The sequence below is a fragment of the Toxorhynchites rutilus genome, chromosome 2, assembly GCF_029784135.1.
Source record: "Toxorhynchites rutilus septentrionalis strain SRP chromosome 2, ASM2978413v1, whole genome shotgun sequence".
Lineage (NCBI taxonomy): Eukaryota > Metazoa > Arthropoda > Insecta > Diptera > Culicidae > Toxorhynchites > Toxorhynchites rutilus.
In genome coordinates, this window is record NC_073745.1 from 279,826,272 (window position 1) to 279,854,001 (window position 27,730).

The following is a 27,730-nucleotide window of genomic DNA, read 5'->3' on the forward strand; positions in this document are numbered from 1 at the left end:
AGCCGCTGGCCGTCCACCTTCGCAAGGATCCCACGCTGGTAGTAATACCGCAGAGCCCTGCCCATCGTTTCGTAGTTCATGTCGGGTTTGTTCTTGTGCATACCCCACAGCTTGGAGACCGCTTTCGAGTCGACCAGTTTGAACACACCCTTGTCCCGGTTGGTCCACTTGATAAACCGTGGACAGTACTCACGGTCCTGCAGCAACTTCAGCAAAAACTCCCACAGATAGGTGGTGGATCCCTCACGCGACTTGCGCTTCACGCCCATCTCCAGCTTGGGCTTCTTGGGTTTCTTCAGCTTCCTGGGTGGGAAACCCAGCTCGAGCATATAAGACAAATCGTCCGGACAGCTGGAGGTTACACTCTGCGGATGGTGATGCATCAGTCCGTTGGCCATAACCCCCGAGGGACCACCGGTGCCGTTCCCCACGTGCGCCCCCGGATGCTGACCGCTCAGGAGGTGCGGATGGTGAGGATGTAGGTGATGTTGACCCATGACGTTCAGTCCACTGCTGCCGTTCGACAGAGGGCCTCCGGATTGACCCCGTGGCGGAGATGGCGTCGGGAAGTGTGATGCGGGATAGCCGGCCCCAGCCGCCGCGTTCATCGAGTGAAGGTAGTGATAGTTGTCGGGCACTGTGGGGGAGAGAGAAGAAAAAAGGCGAAATAAATCTTTAATGTTCTCTTACAAAATACTGGAATTCGTAATTTTTGTTAGCAGTAAAACAGGAAGATCGAGAATGACTCATTGTGACATTGAACCTGTCACTTCAAGTAGGAGAATTGCGAATCTTAGTAACCCTCGTATCTCTTCAGTGGTTTTTCTGTTCTTATTTTTTTTTGCGCTCAAATACCCCCGCGGATTCTATTATTATTCCGGGTGCTGTTATCAGGAGTAAGTGTGGGATACATACACGGCAATGCCGGTGTTGTGTAATTCTTTCGCTAATGAAAGCGGGAAGCTGTTATCAGACTGAGAGCCACAGCTTGCAGCTTTGAATGCACTTTTTCAGTAGTGCACGCGCGTGTGTTGACAATCAGGAATTATATTGTACGTTTGTGATAAAAATAACATCTAATGGAAATCGATAACGGTGGAGGGATAACCTGAATGATTGATTGGAATGATCTATTTTCAATGCACTCATGCGTCAGAATAATAAAAGTTGAAAATTAAAAATTTTATTTTGAAAAATAAGTTGATTTCTAGGTCACGCGAAAATATACATCGGAAACTAACCTCCAATCGATGTGTTAATATCAACATTGCAATAATGGGCCTGATTCTCCAGCGCGAATGGAATGTGACAACAATGAACTCCTCAAAGTCACATGACCCAGGTCACCGTATCGCCGAAGGCGATTGCCCAGACGTGAGAGGTTCATTTTGGAGTAAAATACTCAATGAATTACAAATGGTGCAGTGTTCATTGAAATATATGTCAAAGCTTGTGTTTTCTGCAAAGGCTCTATGTATTCAATATGTTTCATGAATATATATTTCTTTTGTTTTAAAAATTTTCATTCCTTGTTACAAATATGTACAGGAAATAATTTGGTTCATTTTTATAAACGTTTTCCTCTTATTATAATTGATGAAAAATAATATCACAGGGATAAGAAAACAAATAAAAATATATTTTCAAATCTGTTTTTGCATAGTCCCTTTGCATTAATATGATTGTATGTTATTTCAATTGTTTTGATTTCGCATCCGTGTTTTGATTCCGCATTCGTTTTTTCACTTAGTGTCCGGTGCTGACTTTAGCGTAATTATTGCTGAAAGTTTATCGGAAGGTTGACTATTCTGTATAACATTACAGTGAACATTAATTTTATAGTCACCTAACATAAAAGCCATCAAGGTAAGATATATTTATTATCGCATTTAAATAAATTTAAAAGCTAAATTTTGTTCACAGACAATGAGCCGATAAAAATGATAGAGCTGTCAAGGATCTTGTAATTCCACTGTCCGAAACTGCGCTGTTATCGTTTGGATTCTCACTGGATGAGCCCGGTGAGCACGCATCTCGCATCTACCTTAGGGTCAAGCTGGGTCTTGAAATGGATAAGGACGAAGGTATGAGCACAGATGATACTCCATCCGCAACTACTGATGAAGATGCTCCTCCACTAGTGGATGACACCGAGAATGCATGGAAGAAGTTGATTAAACATATACGGTTTTTAACTACTTAAGTAGCTTTTCGTAATTTTTGAAAGTCTGATTTGTGTTTTTGAAGAAAGGAAACGATATGCTGAATTGAGTTTCGCGTATCAGTTAGGGTCAACTATTGTAAACTTACATTTTAATTTTGTAACGCGTTATAGCGGCTGCAGAAGTTGTATATTCTTGTCATTAGTAATAGCATACCAAGTACTTGAACTGACTACATGTTAATAATAAATATAAATCATTTCAAAATTCACAGTTTAACTGGATTGCATTCGAAATTGCCTATTTTTTTCCGAAAATTTTCATAAAGTAGATGATGAATTCATCTTTGAATCTGCAGTAGCTATTGCCCGTTTGGAACGGCGAATTATTAGAGAACGTTCAAATCCTTTGCAAATGCCTAATTCTATTTTTGCTACCATTGCTGGTACTAGAGATGTGCCATCCGCTCATGAGCTGTTCCGAAGAATCGACTCTTTGAAGTGAGTTGACGCGGAACAGCTCGCAAAAAAAATCAAACAGCTCTTCAGCTCACTTTGATGATGATGAAGGAGAGAAAAGAGCTGTAGAATTGAAGAGAGTGTGTGAGCTGTAAGATTCAAATGAACTGACCGTCTCTCGCTCTTCGTGTTAAGACATCAGTTTAGTTTCATTTGTCCCTCGTCTTTTCAACTGTTATATTCGCGTTGACGGCATTGAGCTTTGTTTACCAGTTTAGGGGGCGCCAAAAATAATAATTGGCTCTCAGGCAGAATGAACACGTTTTTAAAATTCAAATTATTAATGAAAATTAACTTCTGTGTATCAAATGAGTATTCTATTTCAATGAAAAACACTTTGTTTGCAGGCGGTGCAAAAATCTCATAAGATTTTTTTTTTTTGAAGATAACTTTCTATTGTAATGTAAAGCCTCAGTAAAAATGTCGGAAATGTTGTACTCGCCGAGTCTGTTGTAAATAATAGTCTGGAATACGTGTTTCAAGTAATTAATAATATGGTGTGAAAAATTTCATTTGAATTTTAACATTTTCAAACTGGCTTCGTGGCTATCGAGTTTGGGACCCAAATTGAAAGTCGGCACTGACAACTGAGCTGAAGAGCTGTTCATAAAGAACAGCTCATTTAGATGAGCTGATATGATCAGAGCTGTTCATCATGATGAGCTGATTTGCACACCTCTAGCTGGTACTAGTCGATAACGAATGAGGATACGACTTCAAAAGTCACAAAATGGCATGTTTTTCCACTGCAATCGCCCACGGGAATTGAGTGAGTGTTCATGAGAGTTCACTCAAGGTCAAAAATCTCACAGTCGCCTTCGGGAATTGAGTGAGGCAATTTTTCCGAGCTGTCACTTCACATTCGCGCATCAGAATCAGCCCCAATAAGTATCAGTGGATTCTGTAACACTTCTGTTGTGAATTTAGAATTTAAGTGTGTTCATAAAGAATTGCCTTTGAATGAGAAAAAAATAGAGAATTCTTCGGACCGACCAAGAACGCAAACGAGCCTTCACTCCAATGTGTCGTGAATTTCATTTGACGGTGAGAAACTGAACGAACACGGAACGTCGTAGTAACTGCTCTACGACGAGGAAACTCTGGTAAAAGAAAAAGGCCATTTCCAATTAAATGCGAAAGCCGATGGCTTCATAGTCACCTGACAGAACAGTTGAAAATACCTTTTGTGATGTGCTCAGTCGTTTTCGCGAGCCAAACAGTATAGAGCGGCTTGAACGAAGCGTCATAGTGGATTATAAGATCGTTACCTGAATTTGTAAGTGTTGAGAAGCATCAAAGGAAACCATGCACTGTCAGATGATGACGACGCAATTACGTCGACCAAAAACGTAAATGAACAAAGTCAGAGTCACAGAATCATTTGTTCCTTTGACGGAGAAACATTTGGCAGTGCATGGGAAAATAGATCGCAAGTTTTTTTTTCATGTAACACGCACTTGAAAAATAAATTCAATTGATTCCGTATGACCTAGATTGAGACGAAAAGTTTTCCGCTTGCGTCCTAGATTTAGACGAATGAAGTGTTCAGCACCCTTATTGTGAAAAAAGTAATTGCAATTGTTGACAAAAGATAAACTTCAATGAAGTTGTTTAAAATCAACACATAGTAGACATTAGAATACTAATTCTGATATCAGAAGAAATCAAAGAAAAAAATGAAACATTTTTGCTCGTGACATGTTCTGTTTTTTTTTAATGAATGTAATACGACAAATATTTTTTGGAAATATGTGATTGGTCAATTTTGTACCATTTGATTAATTGACTGGTATGTCTGGTATGTGAACTCTTTCTGGCTACTTACACAATCAAAGTTTAACACAACCAAAACCCGTGAATCTTCCCACCTTATATTCTTCATCTCGATTAATACCATTCGAAGAATTCGTATGCCAGCGGGTTTCATATCGTACAAGGAGATTGTAGATTGGAGATTGAGATTGATTGCCTATTGATGAATCTGCTCGGAAGTTCATAATTTGGCAAAGTATTTGCACATGTGGGTTTTTGACAAAAACAGGACAATGGACTCGAAGTTGTTCGAAAAAGAACGCTTCAGAAAACGCGTGTTACCTTTCAAAAAAGCCCTTAAAGGATCTGTGAAGTTTTGGCCTCAAATGGCGAGCTACCTCTACAGCCGGGAGGTTGTTCAGTGGTATCGTAACATTGGAGATGGATTTGATTAATAAGAACCCAAATGCACCCAGTTGTTCCCTATTCAGACCAGTATATTGAGCAATTATGAAGTAGAACCTTAAGAAGACTAATAATACGGCTCGGGCCACTGCAAAGATGACCAGATTTTGGGATAGACTTTGCCGAAGAGCTCGATACTACTAGTGTACAACGTTTGATGGCGAGTATCACAAGGAAAGAGCGTAGTTATATAAAAAATTTAAAAAAAGTAATGATATTTTTTTCTGAAGGTTAATCATATTATAACCATGTTTTGATCGGTCAAACTTTTTCGGATGTCATTCTGTCTTCGAGATAAAAATAATTCCTTCCATACGGATTCTAATTAACCAATGCTTTATAAATAGCGATAAAACAACATTAAATGAAGGAGAAGTGAATACTTGTTCACTAGAAGAAAGTTCCATGTCACAAACTACAAATTGAATCGCTACACGAGAAATTTGGCACTGGAACCAAAACTGGGGCGTGCTACGACCTTAATGTATTGGGATTTCCGAAAATGCGTGCCGATTTTAAGCAAAAATCAAAAACATCATTTTTATAGTTAGATATTCATTTCATTTACACATGCAGCGTGAAAATTCCTTCCGCCAAGAACTTGGTTGGCCTCTCGTCGTTTTGGTGGATGCAATTTTCAACAATTTCCTTTCTGTCGTAAGAAGAGTTGCGGCAGACAAAGAACCTATGATCGAGGAACCTTCATATCATTTGTAACTCCTAATGTTGAAGCTAGATTTTCTTTCGTTAGGCATGGATCCTCAACGAGCAATGACAATTGAGATGTTAAACTGCCAGGTTACTGGCATTTCTTTGAGGTTGTCAACTTCAAAATCGGGAGGGTTTTGGATGCGACGTAATCAATCAAATAAAATCACCAATGTGTCGCAACCGTTTGTTTGCTATATGTCCAGATTTGGTTCAAGACGTTGTGGATATGTCGAAATAGACCATCACTGAAACGGTTTGAAGAGTTTTGATTCATGATTGACTTGATGGACATCTTTCGAGATTCTCCAAAATGTGTGCGACTCGACCTTAAGAAGGATTTAGATTGTGGACTAACTCTGTGTTAATAGAAATGATTTTTTTGGTTTGGCATGCTTCGAAGCTCATATCGTGTATTTCGTTGGACCAACTCGGCGTAGTATATTATGTGTTGTTGGAACTAATGCGAACCATCACAGAGGAGTTCCCTACCGAACAAAACGTATGTCAGTATTGAAGGAAAAGACGGCCGCGATATGAGCAAAGCCACGATAAGGTGATTTTCCGATATGACAACGCACGGACAAATGTTGCTCGAGTAGTCAAACAAATTTCCTGGGAACACTTCAATAAAATGTCCCAGTACACGTACCGTATATTCAAGATATCGCCTCTCCCGACTATCATCCGATCAATGGCTCTTCCATTCTTACGAAAAGACTGAAAATTGAGTAGATTCTTGGATTTAATCAATAGAACAAGAGTTCCTCAGACGAGAAACTCGTATGCAGACAGGAAGATTGTGGCTAGCGATGGCCAATATTTTCAAGTATGAATGAGGATAAAAACATTTTTTTTGCTATAAAATTTTCAATGCTGACAACAGATGACCGATTTCAATTCGTTTTATAGATCATTGGAAGTGTTCATGGTTTCCGAGTGGTATGTTGGTAGCAGCATCTTTCCATTGCTTGTATTTTTTCTAGAATTTATTAAATTAGAACTAATTTCGAGTTTAATGCTAACCAGAGAATCAAGCTCCGTTTATATCTGAGGTATATCCAGTTTCGTTAAAACAGTCCCTAAAAAGTAACAAGTTCTCTGACCCATTCTTTCACAACAGATTATTTTGTAGTAGGGGCCTGTTATGAGTGCTATTGTTTGAAACATGGATGTTTTTTTCAGATCCAAAGCCTTCATTGTTCTATGAAGCTTGAAGAAGTTCTGATTGATGTTGGGTGTAGCATCAATCAGAACTTAATAATTTTTAGCACTTGTTCTGGCATCCCGATTTATCACATTAAATGAGCATACTTTGCCACATACACGGCCCAGACCGAGAAGGGCATAGATCCACGTTTATGCTCTCCTTTTTACTCTTGGAAAACACTTTCCAACTTCATTTTATAATGAGGTGTAATAATATAACGCATTTATGCAACAGCACCAGTGGTTATGTGGATAGCGTGGTCGGGTAAAACAGTTCATTTCACCGTTCAGCACACCAAAAAGCACTTTTCCGCCAAAAATGAAATATTTCCTGCCAACGCTGGTTTGGGTGTAGACACAAAATTACGTTGGAGGTCTTCCAGAATCTGTACGACTCAAACTCTAGAAGGACTGTGGAAGAAATACATCTCCTAAATTTTCTGTAGGGGCCACATTGGTTGCACGTTCGCTTCGTAAGCGATCGATCGTGAGTCCAAAACTCAGAGCCCCCATTGACCATCTTTGTGTTGTTACAGAATAACTACGTCCACGCAACAATCATCAGCGATCCACGGTCGAAATGAGATCGATTCATCCATACAACTGCTCTGCTCTGCAAGGCACATCGGGCTGCTATTCTATAAATAACTCAACAATGATCAATATCAACTGTCTCCGCTGTCCGGTGGTCCAACTGGTGGATAATGGAAGAACAGAAAGAATACTCTTACGCCTAAATGGCTTCTACTGTGTAAATGTGTACTGGCGGGTTTACATTAGGGTGATCTATAGCGATAGATGGATTTTTTCACGTGAATATAGGTGTAAACGGGTGAGAATAATTATGATACACTTATTCGAGATATATATAACTTGAATAAATTCAGCATATGTAAACGCTTGTGAATTTCTCACTGGTGAGAAATCACTAAAGTTGGATGCAGTTCTACTTCAGGTGAATAAATTCACCGAAAATATGAATATATTCATTATAGAAGTTCACGCTAGTGTAAACAGTTGATGCGATATCTATAAATCTCATCATATTTCTTCACATGAATATATCACTAGTCTAAACCCACCCTACCATATGCAATGGTATAGAAGGGAATTATTCTAAAGCTGAAAAATGGTAACTGTGTAACGTGCTAATTATAGATATGATAAACATGTGACATGTACACGATTAAAATTCGGTGGGGGTAGTTGGTTAGAGTACTGAGCGCGGTGCACACACACACACACACAGTCCACCGGAAAGAGGAAGCAAAGGATAATGAACGAGAAAATTGCCAGGTCGGGTGAGCCGCTTGCCGGGCATTTCGCGCAGACGTGTGGGGGGGGGGGGCGAGCAGGAGTCGACCGGCTGGAGAAAAGATGCATCCGAGCCGAGTGCATCAGCCGTTGTTTGCCGTTCGCGCAATGACGATGACGATGCGCTGCTCGCTAATGATAGTTTCGCGTAGCCCCGGCCAGGAAAGAAGGTAGAAGAATGAAACTTCGGGCGGGGATGATGGTGTGTGGAGGGCGGTGCCAGGAAGAGGATACCCAAGAAGCAGTAAATTTATTGAGCAAGTCAGACAGGAGGACTGGGATCGCTTGCTATCCAGGAAAAATACCTGTACGGACGGCAGCGAACCACGCGCACACACCAGATGCAGCAGCCAATGACCAGGGTACAGACAGCGTCAGGAGTGACCTTCAAATGCGCTTAGGTTTTTGCTCCTTGCTGCTGCTGCTGCTGCTGCTGCGGCAGGTTGACGTTGCCTTCCGCACTGCTGGTCGGTCTCGCGGAAAAACGAGCCACCATCATGATGATATGATACGGCTTAGAGAAAACTTCACTCACTTCAAGTGCGCGATTATGTTTTGAAACCTATTATCTTAATCTCGGCGGTTGCATTGTATGTTGGTCGTTCGCGGGGAGTGTATTGGTGTGGGGTTTACTCGTTCGCTCACTCAGACCACTCTGCTCCATAGATAGATCGAGATAAGTCAGTAGAAAGGTATTTATGAATATTAAAAGATGCTAAGTTCTCGTCCCTCCGGTTTTCTCCACTATGTGCCACTTCCTACACACATTGGGTCGGGGTTTTTTATCTAGCAGGAGGAAGAACCTAAGCGGCTGATAAAAACACAATTCATTTTTTGTGTGTTTGTGATGAGAGAAGCACTCTAGAAGACGATGAACTGCTCCACAGCCACACAGTGCTCTGACGTAGCTGCGCGGATTGACGGAAGATATGTTGGTCGCGCTTAATATAGCACTGGGGGCTCACCGTCGGTAATTGACTTCAATTGAATAATGGTTGTCATCATGCCCTGGACTATTTCGCTTTTTGCGCCACACTTTCCAACAGCAAGATGGGTAAACAAAGGGCGAAAAAAAAACCCACCATCAGCTGCCAAGTGGAAAGCCAGCGCGGAGGGAAAAACTAATACCGGCTCAGCTGGAGAAACGGATGCGAAGCGCGAGACAGCGAAGAGAGGGCTCAAAAACCTAACTAACTAAATTACCAGTGACCTTCTATCGAGCGATCACCCTACAAATCCACTGAACTGACATCGGGTGAGCTAATAGGCATGAAAATGTGTGCAGTGGAGCACCGATGCAGCGGTAGCAGTAGGGCTTTCCATCAACGATCCGGGCCACGTGTAGTTGTGGTGCCGCCAATAGATACCGAGAGCATCATCGTGTTTGCATTGGTGCATCGTGACGTGACGTGGTTGTGTGCTGGTGCGCGATTCTCGTTACCATATTCCGCGTTCGATGCCTTCGTTCCGAGAATGCGAGAATCACTACCAACAACCTCCGGAAAAGCCGGTCACAGAGACCCCGCGGCCTGAGAGGGAGAAGGGTTGGCGTGCATGAATATTCAATGCTCCCGTCCTCCTACTAGCCGGTCCGTCGTGTACCACCCTGGGTAGAGCTCCAGCTGCAGAGTGCATCAGCGAGTGTTGGGGGGGAGGAAGAATGGGTTCCCCGAGGCCGGAGATTGCAAATCGTCTTCCTTTTCAAAGTTTCACGACGCGAATGTCGCTGCTGTCGACTATGTGTTCATTTTTTTTGCTCTTCTGCATCGGCTCTCTGTACAAAGCGCAGAAGAAGCTATAAAAAGTCACCGCAGCAAGCCTTTGTGAATAGCATTTTTTCCTCTTCTGTGCATTTAGATGCTATTTATATGTGGAAACGTGCTCTTTTCAGTGTTTGGAGATGTGCATGGCCCGCGGGCTGCCATCTGTTGGGAAAATTATGCAACACGAGAAGCCTCTGCACACATTCACGTGCCTCGCAGCGGTCAGCGTTCCCGAAGGGGGAAGCGCCATTGCTAGAATCTATAAAATCCTATAGGATTGTGTGCGGTAAGAAAAATGACGATTAGATAAATAGAAACACGTCACGCTGCAAGAGTGTGCCGAGGGGAGGAGCCTTGCTCGTCCTATGTGCGCTAGCATCCGTGTAGAGGGAGGGAGGGAGAACAACATAGAAAGAGGGGTTAAAGCATTGCAAACAGGGGGAAAACATCGAAAGAAAAAGCGAAAGTCGGGAACTTCTTCTGTCCTCCCGAACGACGCCAGTCGTTAGTTGCGTGTGATTTGTCTTTTGTTTCATTGACCATTGACGAGAGGGGGAGGGGACTCAACAAGGAAGTGCAATCACCAATGGATCAGCCACCGGTGATTCCGGAAACCGCCACCTGTATGCTCACTGGTGGAGGCAAGTTGCAGGCATGAGTCACCTTGAAGCTCCTTGGCTAGCAGAACAAAGGAAGCTCCTCTAGTGTAGGGTTTCAACTAGCCAAATTATGCATGGATTCGAATCACGTACTGTGGCACAAGTTTTCACATCCCCACGGGCGAACCACAACGACGACTAAGCGAATCTTATCCCAGGGTTTGTCGTTTCCATTTAGTTGCCTGAGAGGTAGGAGAGGTTACTACTGCTCCTTTAACCTCCCGTCGTGGGTAAACGAAGTAAGCTTATCGAATTGCATTTGCGACGAGATTTGGTTAGTTTTTGCCCTTCATGGGCGCATGATTTTGGTTTGTTTTGCAGTACACTCAGGCGGGTGACCGAAAGAATCCGTTTTGTTGCATGGGAAATGTTACACGTTCAATGCTCCATCGTTCTGAGTTTTTTTCCTGTGATCTTAGCTTCATCCGGATCAGCTAACGGGTACAATTTGGAATGGAGTTGTATAAATTCAGAATTTAGACAAGACATGACAACGATGCCAAATTATAGCACTGTCAAATCCCCGCCAGCATATTGTTGGTTGATTCTGACACTTACTAAAACATATTTAAACGGCTTTGAAAAATAATTTCTAGAGAATTTTACTCATCTATGTATATTATTTCTGGGTTGGTAAATTACATATAAATAAAATCGTCTTTTTCATGATTTACCGTAGTTTTATAGGATATTTTTTACGGATTCACAAAGCGCCCCTCATTTCAGCTATCTTTTAATCTACCAGATGATTATTTGGTACGTATTTAGACCTTCTCTGGATTACAACACTTACAAATATTGTTAACATCATGATTGCACACCATTTGTATCAGATTTAAATATATTTAAATCGTGTAATCAATGCATCTCGACGACCTCAATTCTGATAATGGTTTGTCCGATTCACTGATGTTTGTTTGTCCACATGATTACTATGGCAGCCGCTTGGCGCGCTGGAGTATCTTTATGTTGTCCTTCGTGCGTAGCAGAAATAAAGTATTGAATGCTGTCCACCTTTAAAATGCAACTAGGCAATATTCAGAAGAAAGTCTAAATTATGAATGGATCAATATGATGACAGTAAACTCAAGCAATGAGAAATGCAACATCTACTTGAAAATTCGAATTTCTTCATTCATAAATTGTGATTCCTAAAACCGGACAAACCATGATCATAACTTCTCTTTGAAAGGAAAAACGTTACAAAACATAAAAAATGAACAATTTGAACGCCTTATGGTATTATTAGCAACTAAAGACTTGGGACTTTTCAACAAACCCTAAATCGTTTTGATTACATGTGATTTTCATGAGGAAAAATCGATTTGCATTTACTAGTTGTTACTAGAAAACACTCAAAATCGGCCAAACTAACATCATTTACCTCATGTTATCTCGCCGAAAGAAAAAAAGCTTAACTTCTCGTTAACCCTTTGTAGGGCCGTGGAAATTAAGCAAGGGATCGACTCAAACTTCAGAGAACATAATGCTTACACGAGGAAGAACACATATTTACCTTCGATAAAGAATAAACTATTGGAACTGTTGATATAGTAAGTGGTAATAGAGTTGCCACCTGAGAGAGAGGACCCAGCTGAATGACATAGAGTTCGTTTTCTTCTTATTCTTTTTTCGTTTTTTATTTATCATGAAAATCCAAATCGGACAATTTCAGTCAAACAAGTTGTCATTTATTTTCGGGAAAAGTGTTGAAACGTGAATCTTTGTTTGTGAGGTCATTTGTGCGTTTTTATCCACGATTTGATTTTTGACGTAGGACTACATCTAACAGGAATATATGAGGGATAAAATGAAAATCTGAACACTGATCATGTATAAAAGTAATGAAAGATGTACCAGGTCAGCCCACATCATGGCTCCCAGCAGCTTCGGCCCACTACAAACAAGTTTTTTTTTACTTCTGAAAATTTCGATACAGTTGTCCTAAAGAATTATTTTGATTCATTCTAAAGCAAAATTTTAAGTGATAAGCAAATTGATTTTTATGATTTGTTTGCCAGATATCGTGTGAATTTATGGGTGTTTTAAGCTCATTTGTGACTTTTTCCGATCGTTCATTCAATTTTCACGAATTCGTTAATTGTTTCCGAGTTAAAGGTCAATCTGGGCGCGAAGAAAGCATTTTCCAGCGGCTAGAGTGTTTTCTTCACTGCGCCGTCAAAACATAAAGGGTTCGGTTCGGACTTCTGTAGTCTTCAATCGGACTATTTCAGTCAGGTGGTGCATAGACAAATTTGTGGATTATTTGGTGCATAGACAAGTTAGTGGATTATTATTTTGAGAGCATTTGAAATGTATTTTTGCTGTAATCATACTGAAAAACTAATTGGATATTCCATACTTTCAGTGTTACAGAGTCGCTCTAGACACCAAACAATCAATATGCTAGTGTTTAGGTTGATGGTTAATTTGGAAGTTTGCTTTGATATGGGTTTGAGCATTCAGTTTCACTGTTTATAAAAATGAATAAGAAACCAAACAATGTACTTCGTATTTTTGTTCATTTTGTTTATTTGGTTTTTTAAAATTTTGGAGCAGGGAAAAGCCCATTTTAGTTTGCTAAAAGCTTTTTTTTTCTAAAATGGGCATAAAACCTGCTTATTTTCGCGTCAACATAATACAATAATCCGAATGACACAATCCTAATCCTAACAAAGAAACAGCTTATTCTATCTTAACTCTAGACACTAGTTTAAAAAACAAATGACAATATGACAAACTACATTTACAGCTTGTTTTTTCTTGAAGTAGAATAACTTGACAAAACTTCGAACAAATGAAAATGAAACAATATCTATTTTTTTAACAACCTTCGGCATAATCCTACGTCTCTCCGTTTATGTCCCTGACATCACCCATCGATTCGTGTTTTGATCGGACAACTTCGATTAGTGTTTCGCAATCCGGTGCAATTTCACTTGATTGGGTACAGCAAAGATGAGATGCCAGATGAGGCGATGTGGCATATAATTTCACCGGTTCCCGGTTGATTTATTGATGCATGCTCAGTGGATCAATTTTCGCAATGTGGGCAATGATTGGATACTCTTCGATGCAATGCGAATATAGAGCGTATGTGAGATACATAAAATAAGTGCTAATCCCCCAATGAAAAGAGTCAACATTGATTTCTCACAGGTGCATTTTCAGAAAAAGTGTTTTTGTGCCGATGGAAATAACAACAGGTTGACAAAAACGGATGCAGTACCAACAATGTCTGCATTTTTAATAGACAGTGATGACGATTCGGATGTCGATGAGAATTATCCTACCAGTCTCTCGACGACTTTGCCATAATATTCTTGTCCATCGCTGATGGACCATTCATGAGCGAATTTCAAATTTGACATGTAGGTCGCTAATCAAGGCAGTAGTATCACTGAAGGTCCAATCGAATAGACCAATGGTGAAGGTGAACCAATTAGCCTCGTTCACAAAACTAAAAGAGTCAAGAGTCCTTCTACCCTTTGTGTGTGATATAATTTGTATAACTTTTCCAATAGACGAAATATTTGTCGTTTCCAATCAGTCTACATAAATGTTGCGCTCGCTTTGCCCTGCCTTCAAAAACCCACTTCCCGTTTGACAAATTGTTGAGTGAACAACGTTTGATCGCAGATTATTTTCCAGCAGCGATGACATTTTTCGGATTCTTCTCGGCGGATGTCTTCTATGCCCTGCCCTTATTCCCGGAAACGGTAGCCTTTTTCGATGCTGGCGCTTTCTTGGTCGCCATCTTAGCGGTACCATTCCTCTCTCCTGTGGACTCCTTTTTGGCGTTAGGGGGAAGCTGGAACGAACACGACGCACCTATGCGCTTTATTTGCACAAATAGGCTCTTGGTGGGCGAATGAACAATGTACAGTGGAACCTCGATTATCCGCGAGCGGATGATCCGCGATGCGGTTTATCCGCGAAAGCGAGTTCCCTAGTAATGCTATGGACTTTCCCGGAAATTATCAGTGAGGTGTAGGATTTTGCTTTTTTGTTTTGGTCATGACTTTCACATCATTTGACTTCTGGTGTACACAACCTTATAGATGAATAGTTTAATGATTCCTTTATTGATAAAACATAGTTATCATGCTGAAATATTGTGTTTGCATCTCTTATTTAGTCATTAAATGCATTATCCGCGATTTTCGTGATTTGCAGTGATCTAGCAAGACTATTCCGCGGATAATCGGGTTTCTACTGTAGTTTAATGGGCCCATGAATTGGTACCCAAGATTATGCATTTTGGACACACAATTGGACTATTTTTATGGGGCTATGTGATCGAGAATTGGATTTCCCGCTCTGACTTCCTCCGAATCCATAATTTGGCATCTCTCAAGGCGCCTGCACTCGATGCAGCCCGGTTGCCTTTGCGACGTCTGTCGTCAAGCGAACTCAACTTGACTTCCTCGTTGCCACGTTGGTCTGTTGCTGGTGTGCATCAACCCCCGGGGTCGGTGCTCCGCTTGCGTGATACAATTGTCAAAAACAGAACGCAGTAATGCGGTAATAATTCAAATTGATAACGGGAACCAACAGAGTGAGGGAGAGAGAGAATCGCGATAAGCGCGTGCAAGAAATGCAAACGCCATCGTCTATGCACAATAGTGTCCTAAAAACAAATTTCAGCGAGCGCGCGATAAAGCGCGACTTGCCGAAAAGTGCAAATGAATGCCGCTGATAACGGGCGCATTGTAGTAACGGAGTAGGGGAAGGGTGCAAAGGTGGTGCTAGGGTCGGTTGGTTGAGATGATATCACCCAAACTACAACTCGGTGCACTTCGTGAACCTTACAGGAAGTGCTGATTGCAACAGGCGCTGAGCGCGCGGGGTTGCATAACTCAGCGCGGTAAGAATTTGCAAGAACACGCCTCGCTGGCCAGCATTTGGCGGGCACCAAATCCGCAAGCTGGCGGGCGTTGTTCTTGACAGAAGGAAGCAAAAAGAACAACACCACGACGACGTATGCAGTACAAGCAAAACCACCAAGGCTGCCAAGAATGTTGTTTGGTAAACTGCTGGTCTAACGCCCTTAGAATCGCCCATATGGCAGGGTAACAAACGTGTGCAGGGAAATCGTTTTTGAAGGTCAGCTCCAACTCGGTTCAGAAGTTTTATGCCGTGCCGGTTCAAAGCTCCGCGGTGGTGTTGGTGGTGTCGGTCTTCCGGCAAGAGTATCCAAAACACACCCGGGCTGCTCGGGTTGTGTTGGTATTGTCCAGCATTTTCGAACTGTGGTGGTAAACAAAAAGGTACTCGTATGGTATGGGGCCGTGCAGCACACGGGAGGGAATTGGCTGTGACCGGGGGCGGCTCATTGCAAAACTAAACTCTTCCGGTCTGCTCTCCGACCCGACGATAGAATCGACCGCGCGGCGAAGGGAAATCAAGTTTTATGCAACCAGTTCTGTGTGTGTGTGTGTACCGGCTCGATGATGAAAGAGATTCTTTTGTCCACATGGTATGTGCTCGGTGCTGTTCTGTGCACCGAAGCGGAAGTACTCGACGATTTGAATGAATGGTATGTTGGTTTTTTTCTCCTCCCTTCATTCACCAAGCGGACATCATCTTTCCCAACATTTTTTCAGGTGTCGTGCACCCGCTCCGGGTATCATAAACACCGGCGATGTCGCCTATTGATAAGGTACATAATGTGTAATTTATGCAGTGTTCCTACGGTGTGGTTGCATAGAATTTGATTTATTTCCCATTTTGACAGCAGTGAAATGCACCGGAACACACACACATATGTGCACGCGCGTCCGAATACATGGCGCTTCATTTCGAATTCCAGCGCTGCAACACTCCAATATGGATTTCCGCTCGTAATCATCATTCTAGGATGCACTTTTGGTGCCGTATACATTTTTATGGTGCACAACGCGCCCTTTTGCGTTTCGTATTTCTACTTCAAACTGACGTTTCCGCCATATTGACGCAAAGCGAACACCCAGAGCGCAATGACCTCCGCTTTCTACGCGGCTGCTGAGGAGGCGTGAAATCGTCAAATTGATTCGAATTATGTAATCACAATAAGTTTGGTAGCAGACGCTACAACCGGCGAAATTCATCTGAAATGACAATTTATACCATCATCATAGATGTGTAGGGGAACAGGGGGTAAAATGCTCCCCTTAAGCAAACCAGGTATGTATGTTTGTAATGTTTTTTCACATGCACAATGTAGCCACACCTGTTTTCTTTGTAATTATGTGTACTGGAAAAAAATACGAATAGTGAAAACAGGATAAGATGATCTGTGTGGTGTCCAAAATGCACCACAACAACGGGTCGAAATGTCAAACGACTTCGAAGCATATTTTTTGGTTAAATCTTGATTCTTTGTGTATAAACAGCTTCGGATAAGTTTCCCACCAGCTTGGAACGTCAGATGCTCTCGTATTTCCGAGGATTTTCTTGTTGTTGAGCCAGAGACTCCGAGATAGTGATGTCCGCCAATCGTTCGATTAATTGATCAATCGAATACTTTTAACAAAAATCGATTATAAAGCGAACGAAAACTGTGCAAGCAACAATCGAAGCGAACGAATAGTTTACGTCGATTAATCGATCCAAATTCTGAGAGAAAAATGGGTAGAAACCAAATGGAAAACTATCACTCAGTGTAGTGGCTGATTCTACCCAGTAAATTGTGTTTTCAGTTCAGAATTTTCTTTTTGATAGTGGCGAAAGATCGAATGTAAGTGATTTTTTTTCTGAATTTGCTGGGCAGTAATTAAGAAACTGTAGTTTTTTTTTACTTTTTTTTAACCATTTGATTTATTCTCTCCTCTTCGATACAACATGTTAGCTCGGAAAAGAAAAAAAAGAGTAGTAATCGTTGCTTTATTCGGAATCCTTTGTGCTCGCGCTGATCTCTTGGATAAAATATTTCGTTGAATTTTTTAGCTGTATTTTTTATGGGTGTTTGATGGCACGATAATTCGGTTCTGGATAATCTTGTCATAATTAAGGCCTCTTTGAGAAGATTATCCTCAAATAATCAAAATTATATCTCCAAAGATGTGAGTCTGAAAACAGCTAATCCCATCGAGTTTACTATTCCAGATGATCTCCTATGATGAAAAGAAATTTAACCTGGATAAAATTTGTTCATACTGAAAGAACGTACGGAACGAGTAACGTAGTTTTTCAACTCGTTACATAGGAGGCGGAAGTTTGAAGACATGGGGGAAATTTTCTCAAAGAGGCCTGATTCAAATAGTCCGTCAATCAACACGAATGAACTGTCCGGAGTATGGCGAAGTACTTCAAGATCATTTACTGCTTTTTTTCCATTAAAATAATCGTGATTATTTAGTAATCCGATAGGGTATCGCATGAGTTCATAAAAGACGAACGGCTTTTGGACTTCAGAATCTGGACTGTCCAGCTTGTTTACCAAATCAAAACCAAATCGAGAACTTACGGAAAGTGATCGTACGAATAGTATATGTAGTTTACAAGCAGTATGAATGCTTTAAAGAGCTCAATTGAGCAATATTTTATGCATGCAAGGGGATATAAAAAAACTCCAACATGCCACAGCTTGGACGAAACCACGTCAAATAGGTTATTTAAACTAATTGAGAACTAAAAGTGACCCATGAATTAGAAACTGGTTGTTATTCATGCAAAAATGATTTTAATTTTGTAAAGGAGTGATAGTTTTCCATTTGGTTTCTACCCATTTTACTCTACTCATATTGTAACGGAACAATATTCTAGAATGTCGGCTTACGCAATTTTAGTTGCATAGAAAACGGAATGGATCATTCTGACAGCCTTGGTGTCGGAAAATCATCCATTTTTTATTTTATAATAGATAATAGAAAATGCATAATGCAGCTGTAATGTCAAGCTGAAATTTCGAAATTGTGTTAAATGGCCGGCTATTTGGCATGGTATTACTATATAATTCACTGATTATAATACTTCGACGATTTCTTCATCCTGGTGGAATGAATGATCTTCTTATATCAATAGCAACAGCTGGATCGCTCCAAGTTTATGTCTTGTTTAATATCGAATGTATAGAATAAGACGAAATGATACTTTCATTATAAAAACCAGAATTTTTCTCTTCAAATTTGGTCCAACTATTCAACCAACTGGTCCAAAAAGTTTTTTTTTCCAATTCATTTATTTGTAAGACTCAATCGCATAAGCTTTGCCGCTAATTCAAGGTTTGTTTATACAAAGTTTCAACTCATTGCTATGTTTAGTAGGATTCGACCGAATACTCGCGGTTTACTCGAGGTTACAAGGGCAACAAAGGTCCAAAAAGTTACGATAACAATCTCATTTTACATGCGAATTCGTAAGTAAAGTTGCAAAAGAATACCGATGTGATTCACGATTCAATTATGGATGAATTCACCTGCAGGGAAATTACAAAGCTGCAGAAATCAGACTGTGTAAAGCGTTTTTGCACATTCGTGCGGAACTGTACAGTCGTAAAAATAATCTATATACAGAATAAAATTGTATACATAACAAAAGCGTTTCTGTTTTCTATATTTAAATCGATAAAAATACCTTTTTTTATCAATGAAAAAATCTGCACTGAAGAAAAAAAAATACATAACCATTTTTGTATAAATTTTGTGATATTCATGATTTTTTTCAAAGATTGCAAAGAATCGTTCTATTCTATCACATAGACAATTTGTTTAATATGGGTAAATTAACTTCAATTCATATTTTCAATTCCAGTATTAATAAACATTGTTTCGGGTAGAGTTTGTTGCATAGCTTGTTTTTATTTTTACAGCTGATACGCGTTGGTGAACCAAACAGCAATTCTATTAGTTACTAGTGGAGATAATTACAAATGCAATTAATTATAACGGCAAAAAAATTCTAGCGAATTCGTAAAATTAGTAAACTAATCATTTCTCTCAGTGTGGCGATTAATAGATTAAGGCAGTATTCTAGTCTAGAAATTTGAAAAAAAACAAAATATTTTTCCTTAATATTTCTGTAGTTTAGGCATTCAAGAATATACCTATTATTTACCGAGTAAGGGTCATTTTAGTGATGCGTTATCTAATCTGGTACGGCCAAAACAATGAACTTCAAACGCGTTTTTCTCGAAACTACCCCTTTGAACCCCCTCACTTCATCAGCTTGTAACTATTCTAGTTATGAATATTTTTTCTCTGTTAAATTTTTGTTTTATTGCTAAAAGATGGATGAACAAATAATGATATAATGAATCGTAGAAATCCTCTTGCTTTTATTCTTACGCAGCCTGAAAAAAAGTCCGAAATTCGTGTCTCTACACTAGAATACCACCTTAATCGATTGTTTTAATAACGAACGGCTGAAAAATGTTCACTTAGATGATGAACGATTTATTTCAAAAGTCGGGGATCACTACTCCGAGGAATTTTCATTCCAATATTTCTAGATCAACATGTCAAAAGGGTATATCTTCTTTGATCGATTCTCTTCATCTACATTCTCTTTCATTAATAACTCAGCAGTAACAGGATTTCCTGATGTGTTCGACGACAAGGAGTATGAAAGGGGACCTCGTTTATCAAACTACATGGCAAAACTGGAGCAAAATCTGTCTGAAAGGCCGTGGTTATCGAAAGAGAAAGACGGTGAAGAGAATCGGTCAAAGAAGATAGACCCTTTCGACATGTTGATCTAGATTTGTTGTTTACAAATTTATCAATACGTGCCGCTGTTCACAAAAATATCTCTACGGGTCGCTGTACATAGAAGTGCTAGCAGACTTTCGGACTTTATGAGTAATAGTTTTCATTGTGATTCTAATGTTTCGGTTATTGGATGGATTTCAGTAGTCCATTGTAATAATTTTGTTCGTTTCAGTTTTCCTTAATACGAGAACAGGTGCGAGAAAAGGGTTAAATGCACAAATGAATTGCAGACAATTTCTGTGATATTTGGAAACACTGACAGTGAACTAGCTTTTCGTACACTGAGAGAAATAATTAGTAAATATAACGTATTTTTGATTAGATGCTAGCAATCTACAGTAATTTTCTACCGTACTAATAAACATATATGTCAAAAAGAACCATGATTCGTTAGCCCAATATCGGCTACATTTTCCCGCCGAAAATTCACGTATTAGAATTATATCCTTATTATACCTCCGTATTGCCTTATGCTAAGAATAAAAATGATTAATACGTGCTTTCCATACCAGTCTTCAGATATGACAACATTCAAGTTTACTAATGTTATCGAGTAAAATATACTATTGCTATCTCTTGATGCAAGATGAGGTTCTCTGTGCTAACATTTATTCAGTAGTATTTACGTTAAGAAATGAAGATATAAGCATCGACAAATCCTGTCGATTATTTCATTTTCCATGATTTTTCAAGGAGGTGCGTTTTACCCCCCGTTCCTCAACAGTACGGCCTTAGCGCCGACAGCGAGTTGAGCGATGATGTTACCGAAATGACATTTTATTCTCGTCTTGCAGAAATGAAAAAGAAACACAAATCAACTTGCGCATGAGCGAGCTGTTTGTCTTCTCTTTTTTTTCATTTTTCGTGTTTGAGATCGCACCACATGTGTGTAATCCAAGCATCCAAGCAATCCGCGTAGGCGGGCTTAATGTTTTCTCAAATTACTTCTCCGGTACTGAAGACAGCAAAATTTCACTCTCAACGCGGAAGTCGTTCCGCGCAAATATTCGAGTCAATTTTTCGCCGCCTACGTTCTTCCTGTGTGTGAATGTGCGATGATGACTGATGACTGTCGATTATGGCATGGCTGGAAGCCACACACACACCAGCTCTACCGGAAGTGTTTGCATATTCTTCCCCTTTTAGATTTGCTCCCAAAAAAGTGGCGGTGGTCCATTAATATGCACCATATCAACGGGAAAGTGAGCAATAAACGACTTCAAATTTCCCTTTGTTTGCTAGGTGGCGATCGTTCCCCGTTTGTTTCCTGCCTGTGGTCGTCACCATTACAATAATTTCACGATTTAATCAATAACAATATACCGATTTATCGCCTGTTTTCGATAGCCGTGCATTCGTCAAATCGACTGCCCCGAAACTTCCTTGTCCCAGAATCGAATGTCGCTTGTAGCTTTGTGCGTCGTCGTCTGTGGCATCCGGTGATGACAAGCTTGGAAACGTCAAAAATTAGTGCCACTTAACGTGTCTCGCAATCGCAATCATCGGCACTGGCGCGATATGGCGTGGTTACCTTTTTGGCAAGAGCTTCAATAAGGCCCGCGCGAATTCGGTCTGGTCGATGTAAACTCGGCGTGGTTCTTTTTGTGTACATACTCGGGGAAATCGTTCACTTCCTCCTCACCATATTTACGTCAGCCCAGTATGCTAGTATATGCACAAAGTGTTTTTTTTTTATTTTGCCAGTGAGGTTAATCCGGGCTATAGTATTACGCGAAAACGCGATAGGTCAGCGGATAGCACTTAATTCGATTACGAATGGCTTCTCACGAGAGTGGTATGGTATGTGAATTCGCTTATGTTTCCCCACCGCCAGAAATGCAAAGATGCAATCTGTCACCTTGCTGGTTGACACTTGCCAATGTTGCAATAAACATCGCATGAAATCACACCTTCAACGTGCCGTTAAATGAGAATAGGGCTTTACCTCCGCAATTGGGAATTATCATGTATTCCCCGTTACATAAAACAACGGTGCTGCTCCCATATCTCGCTTCGTTTGTTCATATTCTACACATTATAGCGATAGAGAACCCACCGCTCTCTCTCTCCAGCTCGCTTACTTGCTTGTCCGCCCACCCACTTGCATTCTTCCCCATCATTGCCCCTACACAGCGTGGAGCCCGGCGCGGGTTCGTCGGGCAGCTGCATCTATACCGTTTTCTTTGCCGTGACCTTCAAAATATGCACCAAAGACGATGTGTCGATGACCATCCGTCGGTCGATCGGATGGTCGGTCGGACGGCGGCGGCGATTCGGCGTTCTGTTTTTGTTTTGATTGCATTTTTGCGCGATGTATTAGCGAGATTCAGGAAGAAACGACAGACAGCAAAACGGCGGAAAATAAAAACCAAACGAAACAAACATGAACAAAAAAATGGAAAGCAATTGTGTCAATAAAAACTCATTTACCGCTGCTCGCTAAATTTACAACGTCGTGTTGGTGTTATTTGGTGGGGCAGTGGCACTGCGAAATAACTGCGCCAAAAGGAGGGTTTTGCGGGTAGGTTTAGATTATAGAAGACAAGTAAGTGAAAGACAGACTGGACTTTTTACAGTTCGATACAATTTTTATCATAAATAGATATTTCAAAGTCTACAGTTTATATGTATGTTGGATTAGCACTTTTTCTCAAATTTGGCTACACGGGTCGACACAGAGTTAATTTTTCAAGTTCCGCTCGTAGGGTCAAATTAGCTCACCTTTGCATTTCCGGGATTAATCGCACAAAAGTACACGATCGGCCAATTTTCACGATTTTCATGTCAAGAATTATAATTCTCTATTTGCTGGATGTTTGTCGAATATTCTTCATGTGATGTGTGTTTTTGAAGCGATGCAAAACTTTAAATTGGCAACACTTATTCACATGTTCGCATGTTCTGTCCCTTGCTCTGTGTATCGTTTGATTCGCCATTTCATCATGAATAAGCTGACGTTTGAACAACTTCAGCAAATTGTGCAGGTGCACTTTTTTTGCCGAAACCATGGTTCAGTTCGAGAAACCGAGAATACCACGGATCGTTTGCGCATCGCTTTTTACTATACACGCACCATCAGAGACGTTGTACAAGTCTTGACGATGCTTGGTGCGCTTTATGGGCAGGTAAAATCATAGGTACGTTTTTCTTCAACAATTAAGCCTGCCATAATGTAACGGTAACTGGTAACCGCTTCCAGGCCAGTATCACCAACGTTTAGTATCCCATTTGAGTTCCCTCAATGTGAACTGCACAGATTTTTTGAACAAGACGATACAATATGCCACACCACACGTGTCACAATTGACTAACTGGAAGAAAGTTCGGCGAACGAATAATTTCGTGTAATGTACCCCAGAATCGGCCTCCGAAATCATGCAATTTAACAGAGCATTGGAAGACAAACGAACGCGATACAACAGGAGGCATGATAAAGTGATTTTGCACTATGTCAACGCTCGAACACACACGAAGAAAGAAACAACACACAAACACAAGGTAGATCAACTATACTCTAGGAAAGGGAAACCCGTCTTGTTCTTCAGACGTTGTTTCTTCAAACTATCAGAATTTAAAAAAAGAGGAACCAAAGCTATACTCCTAATAACAATATAGAAAATCAGTATTGATAGTATTCTGAATATTCTGATCAGCAAAACAATTATGACTCAGTTTTTAAGTAAGAGCCACATGAATCCAGCTAGAAGGATAGCTACCAAAAAGCTAGAAGCGTTGGTTTTTTTTTTCTGATAATCATTCCTATCCCGGAATATGATCGGATCCAAAATTAGCACAGTGTTGCACGATGTAATCCGATCGGGTTGTGCAAATGTGGCAACATTGTCACACAATTTGACATTGACGATATTGACCGTCTTGTTGCATTTCTGTAAAATGAAAATGGTAATGGGTTTTCGGGTGGAATAAGCACACATTTAAAATAAAACTTGTGAATGAAAATTAAGCAACACATTTTTCTCCAAGCGGTGGAAATAACTTGTACTGAAATAGTGCATCATTATCATATTACAATGAGAGAAATATTAGGTAATTCGAAGAAAAAGTTGTTGGAAAGGATAGTCAGGGTAACGTGTTCTAAGTATCGTAAACCGGGGGCAAATTGATCACTATTTTCAGAAAAATGTAAATATTTCCGAAAGTTTTTTTAGATGTACACCCAATTATTTTTAAAATCAGTACTGGTGCTAAAACCACAAAACGTTATGGATAGTTTTGTTCAAAACAATCTTAAAGCGTTGATTTGGAATTTTTTTAGCGTAGAATTTCAAAATGTAGCTTCGGGATGAAATTGATCAATCTCTGTTTTTCAGGATTTTCTAGTGTCATGTGCACAAAAATGTATAGGAAATCAATAATTTCTTCACCTGCGGTCATTTAAATGATAATTCAAGGATTTGAGGATACAAAAACCTGATTGAATTCACCTAAAGGTGTGATCATGCCTTTTTTTTCGTAACTCGATTAAAACACTGATCTGCAGGTCATCCGGAGACCATTCGGGTTATCCTAATGTGGCCAAAAACCTTTTAAAATGGTCACCAATGAGCTAGTTTTGACAAACCAAGACGTTCGATATGTCACATGATGGGATTCGGTTCTGGTCATTCGTGGTGCTTTTTTGTAAAATAGTTTTTTCTCCTTGTTTGAATAGTAATTACAAGTGTTTGATTACTTATTCAACTCATCAAGTATCGGCTAGAAGTGAATTATTATATCTAGCGTCTATGAATATTGTTTTGATGTGTCGAAAATATGTTTCTTTACAATAGTTAAAAATGGAAACGAAAATGCTATTCAGAAAAATATTATTTTTTTGCAATTTAATAAGTGATTCGTTGAGAGCCATTGACAAAAATTACCTTCATGTGATTATTGAACATGTCAGATTAAAAAAGTTTAAAATTAAATTGCATAATACGTTTTATCAATTTCACTCCGGTAATCAATTTGCCCCTGGATGACAGTACTCAAATAACGACAGATCATAATTTTCATTCAAATTCAAATAATTTAAGACTACTTTCGGGCTTGTTGAACTGAGTATAAAGCTTCACGAATACAAATGGTTTATTTTTATCGAACAGATTACAGGATGTAAAAGTCAATCTGATCGAGTTCCGGAATATAGATCTAGAATATGGAACTGGAGTCCGGAGTTTTTTTTCTGTTGTGATTAATGCTTCAGCCCTGTGTTAGAAGGAAATAATTGATTGAGTGAAGATTTAGGCATAAAACAATATCCATGAATGTACGATATTTAAGTCTAAATCATATTTACCAATCACTGTTTTTTTTAAAGTTTAAAAAACAGAATGCATGACGTAAGACATTTGTCTTATGAAGTGTCACTAATGCAAAACAACGCAGTTAAAGTATTTTTACTAAAGTGTATTTGCTCACTAGTGAATACAGGTATAACAAAGTATGATTCGAATATTTTTTAGAATGGTTTGTTATAAGCGCTGTCGATCCTCATTGCGTTTCGTTCATTGTACAACATTTAGAAAAACTATTTTGGTTTATTTGTTTCGCGCTGCAGAATATTCATCTTTTTCAAATCTAATCTTGAAAAATGCATAAGAATGAAATTATAAGAAGGTTGAACATGAAAAAATCCGGTCAGTCTAGAATCGCCACCATTGAGATATTTTTTGAAGATTTTAAGAAGTGGATTCTTCAATCGGAATTCGAAGCTGGAAAGCTGTGACTCTGTGCGGTCGACTCGAGATTAGAAGGGTGACAAATTTTCACTAGGAAAAGAATGGAGCGTTTCAGAATCCTACGCCCCAAAAGCGGAGTAGACTACTGCCTTTTCTGGAGCAGCATGAGGTGAATTTTTTGTTCTGGGCGGACTCGGAAAGCTGCCACTACTCAAAGTTTGACAAACAGTAATACAGCGAAAAAGACGTTACGATGGTTCCCAAGGAGATGAATCCTAACTAAAGCCAACAAAACAAACAAATACAAGTCGCTTGTGAAGCACATAATTAAGAAAAAAGGTGGAACTGCAGCCAAACAAGTGGGTACAGGCCTCGTGCAAAAGATGATGGACCGTGTAGTCCAAAGTTCTAGCAATGGCCTATGGTAAGAAGTAAGATTGGTCTGTTACATCGAACTATGGAAAATAAAACACCATCAAACCCCATCAAGATTATCATTATATTGCGCGAGCAATTGTATTTTAATCGCTGAAACGTCGTCGCGTTCCCAACCGGGAATGACAATAAGATTAATCCTCTGCTATGGCCGACGAGAGATGACAGAAGTTTTATTTTCGGGACTGCATCTCACCCGACCGCGCGCGTTGTTTTTGTTTTTTGTTTTGTTTTTGCTGTCTGTTTTTATGCCGTGCATTTTGACGGGCAACAAATAAACTCGGGAGTGAAGAAAGACGACGGCTCATTTAGCTCTCTCTCCCGTTCCTGACAGTCACATTTCCGCTTGCGAAACTTGTCGTTATACATTTTTCCTGCCTGACTGGCTGCCTGTCGGTGGCAGGCGGGCAACAAAATAGCCATGTTTACACAGGGTTCCGCGGGCGTGGCAAAGGAATGGCAGAATCCGGGATAATGCACTCAATATTGCACCAGCTGACCAACACGCTGATGGGGGCTGTGTGTGGGGGAGGGAAGCCAGAGGGACAAGGGAAGCATATTTGACGATGACATGCTAATAATAATCAGCGAGTGTTGTCATCGCGGAACGCATCACGGTGGGATGAGAGAAAGAGGGTGCGAGGGATGGGGAGAGAGAGCGAGTGCAGATTTAGAAGTGTGCTGTAAACAAGGGGGCAATGGATTGTTAATTGCTGGACGCGTTTTCACGCGGCCCGTTCAAGGCCAAGCGTGGACGGAGATTATGAAATTTGATGCACACCGTGAATGAAGCCGCGGGTGTGGAAGAGCGAGGAAGAGAGAGGTGATGATAAGCACCGATTGTGTGCTGCCTGCGAATACACAAATCTTCTGCAGCGGCCTTATCAACCGAATGTTTTGATTGATTTCCTGGCCGGGTTTTTCGGTAAACATATGTAAAGCCAGACGGCGTTGCATTTTGCGATGTTACGTAGTAAGGCAAAATGAGAGAAAAATCTGGTTTAAAGTTAGACATTCGAATAAAGATTCTTTTGTCAAATGAAACGGCACACTGTCCAAACTTGATATTGGCAGTGAGACGGACAAATGATTTCTACCAATAAACAGAGAGTCGTCACGCGTAACTTATAATTTCAAAATACAATTGGACTACTAAAGCTAAAGTTTTAGAATGAGCGGTTTTTTACGCACGAAATTCGTTCTCGTAAAATGTTTTCGCTAAAGGCACTCACATTGAATTACGACATCATGCGAGTCTGTCAAATTATCGTCCTCCCGTGACATCTTATTAATTGTTATTGTTTTTACAAATCAGTTTTCATCAGAAAAATCAAAGGGAGAAATAATCGACGATAAGCTTTAATCCAAGTATTTC

General features: G+C 40.2%; 1 protein-coding gene across 1 annotated transcript in view; it reads right to left on the bottom strand.

The window, feature by feature from the left end:
- The window catches only part of LOC129771852 (ecdysone-induced protein 74EF-like), a 110,939-nt gene that overhangs the window by 12,469 nt on the left and 70,740 nt on the right, over nucleotides 1-27,730 (bottom strand). The window contains 1 exon segment of the mRNA XM_055775945.1: nucleotides 2-637. Coding sequence (XP_055631920.1) covers nucleotides 2-637 — 636 coding nt within the window.